This window comes from Phoxinus phoxinus, assembly GCF_949152265.1.
Source record: "Phoxinus phoxinus genome assembly, chromosome: 16".
In the NCBI taxonomy this organism is placed as follows: Eukaryota; Metazoa; Chordata; class Actinopteri; order Cypriniformes; family Leuciscidae; genus Phoxinus; species Phoxinus phoxinus.
The window spans coordinates 21,884,447-21,896,596 of NC_136891.1; the positions used below are offsets into that span (position 1 = coordinate 21,884,447).

General features: G+C 40.1%; 2 protein-coding genes across 3 annotated transcripts; both read right to left on the bottom strand.

The window, feature by feature from the left end:
* Positions 1-2,809: 2,809 nt before the first annotated feature.
* On the bottom strand, positions 2,810-6,543 carry gjd2b (gap junction protein delta 2b). 2 transcript variants are annotated; one of them, XM_079639386.1, is made up of 2 exons: positions 5,997-6,543; positions 2,810-5,038 (listed from the first exon to the last, which is right to left on the bottom strand). In XM_079639386.1, the coding sequence occupies exons 1-2, from the start codon at positions 6,065-6,067 to the stop codon at positions 4,198-4,200; spliced, it is 912 nt and encodes a 303-aa protein (XP_079495512.1). In that variant the 5' UTR covers positions 6,068-6,543; the 3' UTR covers positions 2,810-4,197. The 2 variants fall into 2 exon arrangements, with proteins under 2 accessions (XP_079495512.1, XP_079495513.1); XM_079639387.1 differs by having other exon boundaries at positions 2,816-5,038; positions 5,590-6,273.
* Positions 6,544-6,728: 185 nt separating this feature from the next.
* On the bottom strand, positions 6,729-11,059 carry actc2 (actin, alpha, cardiac muscle 2). Its single transcript, XM_079639385.1, has 8 exons — positions 10,966-11,059; positions 10,229-10,373; positions 9,813-10,052; positions 9,588-9,672; positions 9,340-9,501; positions 8,700-8,891; positions 7,976-8,157; positions 6,729-7,889 (listed from the first exon to the last, which is right to left on the bottom strand). The coding sequence occupies exons 2-8, from the start codon at positions 10,355-10,357 to the stop codon at positions 7,746-7,748; spliced, it is 1,134 nt and encodes a 377-aa protein (XP_079495511.1). The 5' UTR covers positions 10,358-10,373; positions 10,966-11,059; the 3' UTR covers positions 6,729-7,745.
* Positions 11,060-12,150: the final 1,091 nt, after the last annotated feature.

A 12,150-nucleotide genomic window follows, 5' to 3' on the forward strand; every position in this document is an offset into this window, starting at 1 on the left:
CTGGCCTTAGAATCCACAACCTTTGGGTTTTTAGTCCAGCTCTTTAACCACTAAGCCACTTCGGAGCTATTTTTACCACATAGGAAAGAAAATTGAAAGAAAATGCCTTTCTTTTTCTCTGCGTCTAGAGAGTGCGTCGCGGTGTGTTCTTTTGAGCGCATTGTTTCTTGTGGGGACTTCATACATGGACAAAAATGTCTGTGTTGTTCTCGCTGTTGTGTTTCGTCAGCTGTTCTTACTGACTGTGACTTTGTGATTCCGATGACTTTGCCGGAAATCCCTGTGACTGACGGCTGATGACAGGATCTCAGACCAGACAGGCTTTTCGGACGCCTCAGTCGATGGTTTGGGCACATTTACACGTTTGAACTCTATTGCAGATACCGCAAAGTGTTTTGGTTAACATAATACTTGAATGGGCTCATGTCTCCCAGTCTAATGAGATCCTGATGGCCAATCACGGCGCCTGGATCATAAGCGGACGTCAGATTTGTTTATGGCCTAAATCACCATATACACAGAACCTTGTAGACATATGACTGTGGGTTTTAACAATTACACAGCACTTTTCATGAGTTATAGAGTTTCTTTTTGCGAGAGTCTAGCCGTATATTACAAACTGATATACAGTAATGATGTAGTTCTCAGTATCATCAGGATAATACTGAAGCTCAAGGACGCTTCCATCAAGGTTTGCATTGGCGCACTTTTGCCTTAATCTTTTATTAAGCTTCATAGATGAGGGGTGGAGGGGTGTTCGGGGGTTCTACGCATCAGCATTCCCTAACCTGCTTTAGAGAATTATAGCTTGTGCCAGTATATTGAGCTTGAATTATTCTAAATGCTTTCTAAGCATCGCACACAGTACTGAGTCTGACTGAGCTAAAAATAAACCAACACACAATCCTTTGAATGTTCCACATTTGAAATGTTAATATGTAGCTAATTTATTTGTTTTTGGGACATGATGTAGTCTAACAGAGCAATAAGTAATACAATTCATAAATTCTATAAATATTTTAAGACACACTTAATTTTTGTTTTTGTTTTGGGTGTGTTAGATTCAAAGGATCAAACCAAATGGCATCTGCGAACAAAACATGCTAGAGCTTTTCTACAAACGTTTTATCATTAGCCATTTTGAAAGGACAATTTTGCAGTCGTTTCCAATCTTTATCGTTTAGTCGTTTCCAATATCTTTACATTAACTATCGACATACAGGTGAAACTCGAAAGATAAGAATATCGTGCAAAAGTTCATTTATTTCAGTAATTCAACTTAAAAGGTGAAACTAATATATTATATAGACTCATTGCAATCAAAGTGAGATATTCCAATACTTTATTTGTTATAATTTTGATGAATGATTATGGCTTATAGCTATGCAAACTCCAAATTCAAAATTAGAATATTGTGGAAAGGTTTTCATAGCTGTAAGCCATAATCATCTGCTCTAATGTTTTATTATATTATATTATATTCAAGTTTGTATATTATTTAAATTCTTTATTAAATAATTAAATGAACTATGATGAAGTTCTACAAAACTTGATAAAAAGTAAATTTTAGGTATATTTTGAAAACATTAACTATGAGCATGTCCACAAAGTTATATATTATACTTTATTATTCATAATAATTATTGATATAATGTATATTATATTATAATTAATATAATTAGGGCAAGCGGTTTAAAATTGATACTTTATTTTATTCTTTTAATTTAGATTCTAAAGATTTAAATATTAGAATAACATATTTTTTAGATTTTTGACCCTGACAAACTTTTTTTTTGTAAATTGCTTAAAGTGTGTTTGTGCCATTGTTCTTTTAAAATTAATTCCACTTGGTTTGATATTTTTGTTATCCGATGCACTACAGTGTTAACATACTTTTTAAATTGCCTTTATACAAATATATTATTATTTAGTTGAGCAAAGTTTTAAAAACAATGTCAACTGAGTTATTTGATCATATTTGTATTTCTGCTGCACAGCAGAATTGAGTCATCAAAGAAGAAGATTTGTAGGACTTTTTCAGAGAGGGGAAGAAACTAATGAGGGAAGCAGGGGAGGGGGGATGGGGGGTGGGGTGGCAAAATTAAACTGTACATGACACACACACACACACACACACACACACACACACACACACACACACACACACACACACACACACACACACACACACACACACACACACACACACACACACACACACACACACACACAGCCTCCACTGATGTCCTGTCAGGTTGGACCTTCACGGTTTGTGTTGTGTCAAAGATGAATCTCAGGTCCCTGCTGAATTCCAAATTGATCTGTCAGGATGTTCGGGCCAAGATCCCCCCCTCTGCTGGAGAGTTGGCACTTTTGTGAGTCTCAGGCCTCTCCCGGTCTGTCAGCAGAGAGAAATCCCGGTCTGAGGCCACCGGCTGCAGTGTTCAGCAGTTTCTCGGTGACCTTGGCACAGGGGTCACCGTGACATCTGCAGGGACCAGACCTCTGCTGTACAGTGATGTTGTGTTCAGGGCACCGGACCGGGAGGAAGCCTCTGTCAGTGTGTCAGCATGACTGAAGCTGGACAGGTAGAATTATGGCGCCCGGATCAAATTTAAGCACTGTGTTGCTGAACCAGAAAAAAAAAAAAAAAAAAAAAAGATAATAATGCATGCAAGCATTTCAACTGACAGGAAGTTGATTCATGGGGAAGATGACAGGGACGTCAATCCCTTAGGAAAATGGCACTTTTTGCTGAAGCTAAATCCCACAAAAAACACAAAGCAATGCAAATCACACAGCTTTTTTTAGTGATGAATTCCATCATTTATTATTATAATTTGTTTAATCCCACATTGTTGCTAACATCATTTTTTTTTTTTTTTTGAGAAACGGAAGCACCAGGGGAAATAAATCTCAACCCCTTATTCACTGATTTCCGATCAACTGTGTTTTCTATGTACTTCAAATGTAATGTACTTTTCAGGAATGCAAAATATGTATTTTGATGGTTTCTTTTTTTTTCTCTCCATTCCCCGACATCTCACATTAAAGGGATAGGACGTCCTTTTGAAAGCAGTCCACACAAAGAGCCTGTGGAATTCATATCTCACGATAAGGATTACAATATACTATAATATGTATATATCTATGTACATATATGGCACTTGAATACATAAAAGCAATATATCTGTTTCACACAAATGAAAGCAACGGGCGCTTTGGTGTCAAAAAATAAATAAATCCAATACATATATAAATAAATAAATAAATACAAAAAGATAGACAGTTAAGCGTTCTGCAGCATTGGCCAGTACACCGGCTACCGATCTGCAAGTCAGCTTAAATATAACGGAACAATAACTTACGTTAAGGTCAGTGGTGCAAGCACAGGCAACCAAATCATTGAAGATGCCAGTCTATCTAAGAGAGATATGATTTATATAGTATGGATCAACATATATGAACTGCGGTCTATCTAGTTGCGGTGAGTAAACTGAAACTATTATGTGCAATCTAAAACCAGAATGAGAATACAATATAATAATAATAATAAAAAAAAGACCTTCACAGCACGATTCGGGTTCGTTTTGGCTTCTTTAAAATCCATATTTAGTGCAAAACATATTTAGGGTTCAACTGATCATGTGAATGAAGAAATAAAGATGAACATCGTCATAAGCGTTCCATTCTGACCGATAAAAAAAGTTGCATCAGTGCCCTTGAGTAACTGATAAGGAACAAATTGGTCCATTTGTTCTGGTTGTCCATAACAGACAAATAATATCCATCTACCCCACCATGAAACAGGCGAGATGAACCGTTCACAACAGCTTCTCTTGTATATAATCTAACGCCGTGGTTCTTCAGTTTCTGCACATTTTAGATGCCATAAGGAGCCGAAAATGATAATTGGGTCATCATTTAACTCACCCTGATGTCGTCCTGTGGAACACAAAAGAAGATATCATGAAAAAACAGACCAAATCTCAGTGGAGTTAATGGGGTCCAAAGTTGTCGACTTTCATTGCATGGACAAAGCAAACATCTCCTTTTGTGTTCCACAGAAAAAAAAGGACATGGGATTTGGAAACGACATGAGGGTCAGTGAACGATCAGGCTCCGAGAATTGGAATGGGTGTTTCGGATTAGGGAAACATCCAAAACGTGCAAAACTGGGGTCTTCCTGGACCTGCATCAGACGTAGGCAGAGTCACTCGACTGGGTGCGACCGAAATTAGGCATGCTCATCCGGGGCAGGTCCTTGTTTCTGATCTCATATATGGACTTCCTCCTGGCCTGCACCCCCCTCACCGCAGCTTTAATTTTCCTCCAGCCCAGGTGATTGAGTTCCGCCAGGTTGAGCACCACGCAAATCCCGCTGACCGCGAACATGAAGACGAGGAACACGGTTTTCTCCGTGGGTCTCGAGACGTAGCACTCGACGTCTTTGATGCAAGGGTACCGGTCGCACTCGTACACGGCGGGCACGTTGAATCCGTACAAGAAGTACTGCCCCACCAAGAAGCCGATCTCCAGCGCGTTCCTGAAAACCACCTGAATGATGTAAAACCTCGAGATGCCCTCTTGCCGTCTCATTTTCGATTTGGTAGTTCTCATGGCCGAGTGAGGGATCTCTTTCACTTCCAAACAGTCGGGCTCGGATTCTTTGGTGGAGTTTTCGGTGTTCTGGAGTACTCCGTTCACGATGGTGTTTTTGATCTTTTTGCTGTCGTCTCGTCTCATCGAATCTTCTTTGTCGAGGGACAGGTAGACCATGGAGTATCTGCGCTCCTTCTGCTTGGCCGACTGATGCACCGAGTATGTGATGAAGCACAGACTGGGAGTGCACACCATGATGATCTGGAACACCCAGTATCTGATGTGAGATATAGGGAAGGCTTTGTCATAGCAAGCTTGGTTACAGCCCGGCTGTAAAGTGTTACACACGAACATGGACTGCTCGTCGTCATACACGGTCTCTCCGACTATTGCCACGATTAGAATCCGGAAGATCACCACCACTGTCAGTAGGATCCTTAAGAGACAAAGAAAGAGATATTTTTAAGTTCATAGTGTATCTGCTCCTAGTCAAGTAAAAAAAAAAAGAGAATTTAATTGAAAACATCCTGTTAAATTTACTATTAAAGACTGGCAGTCCTAACCATATTTCATGAATGCTGATATGCTTGTTATCTGATAATGATACAATATTTCAGTAACTAAATTTGTACAATGCTTTGTTCTTTGACTACTGATATGTAGTACAAATTGTTAAACAGATGAGCACATAATGAATTACATTTCATTGGACACAAACAGTAGCGTTCGGCACATAGTGTACATTCACCCACACAAAACATTATCAAGGAACTGAAATATGATATGTACAATAACCAAATAACATCACATGTAACATAAAACACTCAAATGTGACTTCTGGCAACGTCCTTTTTACTGATTTCGACACATGTATCATCGATATAATACAGATTGTCACCGTTAAAACCGTCACTTTATAGTATTTCACAGTAAAATTACATGTAATGTCTGTTAATTTTTTTTATTGTATATAGTATGGTAACTTACAGCTAACCAGTTAACAGTTTGTTTTTACTGTATCATTGTACATTCATTGGCTGTGCAGATTGACGCGGGGAGCTGTCCAGTGCTGAAACTCTCTCCACAGGCAAACGCGCGCATCCAGTCAGGGCGCGCACAACATTTCTTTGAAAGCATATACGATCTGACATGGAACAGTAATCTTACCGATGGCACAAAGCTTCGTTTTTCAAAATGTGCAGTAACAACAGCAACAAAAAGCATTATCTCAATTATTCGAGCGCTTTTCTGTCCTTGGCAGTGCAGGGTACATTAAGTTCCAGTGGCCAATCGCTCTTATTCAGAAGGGTCACTGCGTAATGACCTCAATGTTATTTTACTTATTTTAAATGTACTAAGCAATCAATAAACATTTTTCCACTTTTTTCCCTCACCTCCCGATCATAGTAGAGTGCTGTTGGACAGCCGCCTCCAGGAGACGCTCGAGAATTGTCCATTCCCCCATGGCTGTTCATTCGGAGACGCTATAACACAGTGGACCGTGTGAAATCAAATGCGAGCTAGTGTTCCGCGTCTAGCGCTCTAAATGCGAGTGTAGTATCGGGTGAATGCATTGATTAGTCGCTGCTGTCCACCTTGTCGTCCACGCCTCGCTCCGGAGCGCGCGCCCTCGTCTGAGGTCCTGATTAGTCTAAAGCCCTCCTATTTTCTGTCTCGCGAGCAGGACGATAGGTCGCACTGAGCCTAAACGGAGGGGAGTATAATGTTTGGCTCGTGCTAATCCCGCTTTAAGTAGACTTCCCACTCCTCCTCCCCCCTGCGTCACGCGCAGACAGGTTGTCGGAGAGAAATCAGAACAGCAGGATTTCTCCGTTTCATTATTCTCCGAATATGCCAGAGATGCACTGATTAATCCGTAATAAAATCATTGGTGATAAACTCAAATCACTGGGGATGTCTGTCTCCGGCTCACACACACCCACTAGCGTGACAGGATGGGAGTCCGAAGCAGATTAGAGTTTAGTGTGTGCGCGCGCTCGATAATAAACAGGGCGCAAATCGTGGGGGGTAATTAAAAGGCTTGAAACCCCGCAAAGAGAGAAAGTCTAAGTAGAGGTTTCCGCACGCGCGCTTCACATAGCGATTTATAAAGCACGACAAGCACTGTAACTGTATATAATTTATTTATCATCTATTACATATATTTGTATAGATTTACATATCACAAAAGAAGAACTTTAAAATGTGTTTTGATGACATTTAGCCAGAGGCGGCAAATTGCAACGGGTTTTGCGCGAGACCGATTGCGCCCCAAAAAGTAGGCCTACCTTTATAATTATTTTAGCAAATATTTCAATTTAATATAATAGACCGCCCAAAATCGTTGTATTTTCGCACACACTGTTTAAAATTACAATACGTTTTCTGTTCTGCCAAACGCACGAGATTACAAGCGCATATTTTATAACAGCGATCGAGTTTGTTAATCTGAACTCTTCGCATCAAGCACAGTTCCATAACCCTCACTTGCACCCTCCTGCAGGTGATGAAGGGTAATCAAACATCTATTTGTGGTAAAGGCCTGTTGGTGAACTTACAGTGGTGAGTAATCGCTTTAGGACAACCCACTAGGATGATGGAGAGATAAAAACAATGCATGACAAGCATGGTGGGATATCCCTCCTAGAATTCAACCAGGAGTTGAGACTGTAAAACTGATGGGCAAGCGATGTTTGCATATATTTATAGCGCAGGTAAGATAAAAATAAATATTCTCATAAGCCTGAAGAGGGCATCTTGACAATGAGCTGCGTTCTCCTCTGATCTCACTTCGCCTCCTAGAGAGCGGCAGCTATTTTTAAACTGGGTGCTAATTGAAGTCGCAAATATGAATCCTTCACAGCTAGCTTTTATGCAGACCTGTGCTGTTTTAACGAACAATGTCTTCTAAACTCTACTAAATTCATTTCTGGAGGAAAATTGTTTATTTAAAAACCAATAAATATTCACATACAAATTTTGTTCTGAACCAGTAAATAACTAAAAACAAATTGCACTTTGGTGTAAACATACTGTACAAGGAAAAATACAGGCAAAATCTGCCTGCATGCATAACAGGCGGAGGTAATGTTGAGGAATTCTGTTCTTTGCATCCATGATCAATGTAATAGGTCTCCTGGCACTTAAAAGCACTTCCTGTGGACGATGGATGGGCCAGCCTCATCGTATTCCTGCTTGCTGATCCACATTTGCTGAAAGGTGGACAGGGAAGCCAGAATGGAGCCACCGATCCAGACGGAGTACTTGCGCTCAGGGGGAGCGATGATCTGTGAGAAAGAAGACACGTGATTATTACAAATCCAACAACAATACAAAAATACCGGAAAGCTGAATGACTGATTAAATATTCTACCTTGATCTTCATGGTGCTGGGGGCCAGAGCTGTGATCTCCTTCTGCATACGATCAGCAATACCTGGGTACATGGTGGTGCCACCAGACAGGACATTGTTGGCGTACAAGTCCTTACGGATGTCAATGTCGCACTTCATGATGCTGTTGTATGTGGTCTCATGGATACCAGCAGACTCCATACCTTTGGTAGGCAAAAGAAGCAGTGAAAATGATGAAAAATAAAGCTAAAAATAAAAGAAAATATGTTTGTAGCTTAATTTTTGCTAGCAGCATTCAAATATGTGGATGCTGATCCAGATCCGGCCCCCATCTGGTACATGTCGAATCCACATGTACCAGATGTGGGGCGGATCTGGGCCGGCACTATGTTGCTGTCTGGGCAACCATGTAGGCCTACTAAAAATGGAAAAGTTTTTCCTTTGCGTTTTCTGGGTACAGATGATAACATTGATCCCCGTACACACAGATCCCTGAAAATTACTAAAAACGCTGTATTATCAAGGCAGGCCAGTAGTTGGCGATGTCACTTAAAGAAATATGTAAAGAAATACTACGCGCCTACAGACTGAACACGTGCACTTTGAAATGAGTTTTTAAAAATTAGCATGTTCAGGCCCCCAAAACGCTGCTGTCATGTAAATGAACGGCGAAAACGCATAAAAAGTATGTGTTTTCAGCTAATGTCGTGAAAACGGCCCCTTAGACACTGGTAAAATTACCCACCAATGAAGGAAGGCTGGAAGAGGGTCTCGGGACAACGGAAACGTTCATTTCCGATGGTGATGACCTGGCCATCAGGCAACTCGTAGGATTTCTCCAGAGAAGAGGAGGAAGCAGCAGTGGCCATTTCATTCTCAAAGTCCAGAGCGACGTAGCACAGCTTCTCCTTGATGTCTCGCACAATCTCACGCTCAGCTGTGATAATGAAATCCCAGTGTTAACAATATATTATAATATATGGTTTGATCACTCACATTTTAAAAGAGTGTATGATCAATAAGTTGTGACAACATGTTTTTACATTGCTTTAACTCATCAAAATAAGTTAAGCAATTTTCAACTTTTTTTATATGCTGTAAAAAAATATTTTCACGAATTATCACAACATTTTTCCTTTTGTCAAATCAACTTAGATAATTAATGTGGTTCAGAAAACATAATATTTCGAGTTTATGTTGATCTCCATTGTATTACCTCAAATTTGTTGTTTCAATGAACTCAAAATTTTAAGGCAACCAGGTAACCTTTTTAAGCTAAACGAAATATTGTAATTTAAGTTGAAATTACTTAAACATCCAAGTTGATTGTACTTAAAAAATTAAGGCAGCAACTCAATGAGATGGTATAGTTTGTTTATTCATACCAGTGGTCACAAAAGAGTAGCCACGCTCAGTCAGGATCTTCATCAGGTAGTCGGTCAGGTCGCGACCGGCCAGATCTAGACGCATAATGGCGTGGGGAAGAGCGTAACCCTCGTAGATGGGGACATTGTGGGTCACACCATCTCCAGAGTCCAGCACAATACCTACAAACAACAAAAATGTTTAAGGTTCCAGAGAAACCTAAAAGGAGCGAAGTATTTCAATGCACGTATTCGCAAACAACACTCACCAGTGGTACGGCCAGAGGCGTACAGTGACAGCACAGCCTGGATGGCCACATACATGGCAGGAACGTTGAAGGTCTCAAACATGATCTGCAAACGAATGGAAGCCAGACATTTCATTACAGTCAATCACTCATTATTAATCACTCAAGTAAATTAGTCATTTGGGTCCTTTTAAGTTTGTGGAGTTATTGAATGTGCACTATTTAGGAATGTTCAAGCACGTTTACCTGTGTCATCTTCTCTCTGTTGGCCTTTGGGTTAAGAGGAGCTTCAGTGAGAAGTGTGGGATGTTCCTCGGGGGCCACACGCAGCTCATTGTAAAATGTGTGGTGCCAGATCTTCTCCATATCATCCCAGTTAGTGATAATACCGTGCTCGATTGGGTACTTCAAAGTTAGGATACCTCTTTTACTCTGGGCCTCATCACCCACGTAGGAGTCTTTCTGTCCCATACCTACCATGACACCCTGTTGGAGAAGAGAAGATAGCAATAGTTCAGTATTATACTTATATTTATGCATTTGGCAGATGCTTTTATCCAACATTTAACCTAAAGAATGCCAGCTCTTGCATTCTCTGGGAATTGAACCCCCAATCTTGCCGTTGCTAATGCCATGCATACTGCTAAATATCGCGACTGTACCTGGTGGCGAGGACGACCAACGATGGAGGGGAAGACAGCGCGAGGCGCATCATCTCCGGCAAAGCCAGCCTTCACCAGGCCGGAGCCATTATCACACACAAGAGCGGTGGTCTCATCGTCGTCACACATGGTGTCAGCTGGGGTTCTATATGAGGATCAGAAACATATCTGAACAAGCTGCGAACATCGAACTCATTTGCATTCCTGCCAGGCTCAAGCGTTCTCTTCAGAATAGACCACAATAATTCTTCTAACACACTCTTATAAATAAACATTATTTTTTTGGCGTTTCATAAAGAACAGTTTACATCCTTTGAATCTTTCCATTGTACAAAATGTTCTTAATAGTAGAAAAAGGTTATTTCTTCACTCTGAACCCCAAATGGGTATTCTATAGGCATTGTTGTGAACACTATGCAACTTTTTTTTTTTTTAAGAGTGTAGTTCAGTACCTCGTGAGATGCGGACATGCTTATCTTTGATTGGCCTATCCTCATGACAAAATTTAAAAAATAATAACATAAGGCCTAACAACATTTCTGAAACTCAAACTCAGCAAAGTATTCTTAACTGGCAACTCTTAAGCCTCTGAATTGTTTGTTTAGCTCAAGCGTCAATTATTGTCATTATAATTCCAGCGAAATTGCAGCAGAACTGGCCTAGTTTAAATCCTGGCGTTCAGAAGATCATCCCATTAAACGAAGTCTGACATTTCTGAACGCTTTAGCTGTACTTACCAGATCAGCACCAGGAGCTGGTTCCCTTGGAGAGTGAATAGACACCGCCTTGAGAAGCAGCCAATTTATACTCTACGAATGGCCCGGCGCCCGCTGGACTTCCCTCTCCTTATTTGGTATCCCGAGCGCCATTGAGGGTGGAGTGGCCATGAATGGAAGGGCGCGGAGAGGAGAGACCCCCGTGAGGCATTCGGTCCCAAGCCCATGTATGGGAAGAGACGCGGGGAGGCGTCGCGGGTGATGGTATTCCACGATTTTCAGCACGTCATTATTTGTTAAGATGTCATCCCTCAAATCTGCATGTTACTCGCTAAATAAAACATGACAATAAGATATTTTTCTCTCTTTAAACGACAGATTTAAACACCGTTTGCACTTAATGATTGTTAAGATACAAAATACGAATGTGTCGGCTTTTCTGAGGAAAACTATATTTTTGAAACGCAATTAACGAAATAAAAAGAACACATTTGATTGGGGGTAAAAAATCCACTATGTTGTATTTGCTATAGGCTACGTTTCTGTCTGTGCCTATATACATTTTTGTGTGTGTAAATACTTGTATAATGTATTTGAATTGTATAATTCTCATTACATATCAGAAGAGTGTATAGTAAAAAAGTGAATAATAGTCCAGATGACTACCAATCTATCTATCTATCTATCTATCTATCTATCTATCTATCTATCTATCTATCTATCTATCTATCTATCTATCTATCTATCTATCTATCTATCTATCTATCTATCATAATCTTTATATAAAACCGTTTAATATCACTGCATTAGGAACTTGAATGACTTGACTTTGAAATTAAATCATTTGTTAGTCTTTGAATGGAATTTGACGAATAACATATCTATATAAAGGGGACTGACAATAGAAATGTATTAGGGAGAATGATCATTTTGAGCAAATTCAATTTGAGTGAAATCCTGAAATCACAATAGACAAGACAGGATGCTCAAAATGCAATTGTGCTGTTTTGTCATCCATCCCCCATTCAGGCCAACCCTTTCATCTGACATGTCCCTGCCATTTGTCTCCATTTATATCATAGCTGAAGTGTTTGAGCTTTAGCAAGATAAAAGGCAGAGTGCAAAACTCATGTAGGGTTATCTGTCTGCTTTATTACGTGAATAGAACTGGCACTGTATATCAAAGACACTTAATGAGACTTTATT

Bases quoted from the DNA above. Each gene is read 5' to 3' on its own strand.
- gjd2b (XM_079639386.1), bottom strand. From the start codon at position 6,067: ATGGGGGAATGGACAATTCTCGAGCGTCTCCTGGAGGCGGCTGTCCAA. The intron at 5,039-5,996 runs GTGAGGGAAAAA...TTGTCTCTTAAG, and splicing joins CACTCTACTATGATCGGGAG to GATCCTACTGACAGTGGTGG.
- actc2 (XM_079639385.1), bottom strand. From the start codon at position 10,357: ATGTGTGACGACGATGAGACCACCGCTCTTGTGTGTGATAATGGCTCC. The intron at 9,673-9,812 runs GTAAACGTGCTT...ATTCGTTTGCAG, and splicing joins ACAGAGAGAAGATGACACAG to ATCATGTTTGAGACCTTCAA. The intron at 9,502-9,587 runs GTGAGTGTTGTT...TGTTGTTTGTAG, and splicing joins CGCCTCTGGCCGTACCACTG to GTATTGTGCTGGACTCTGGA.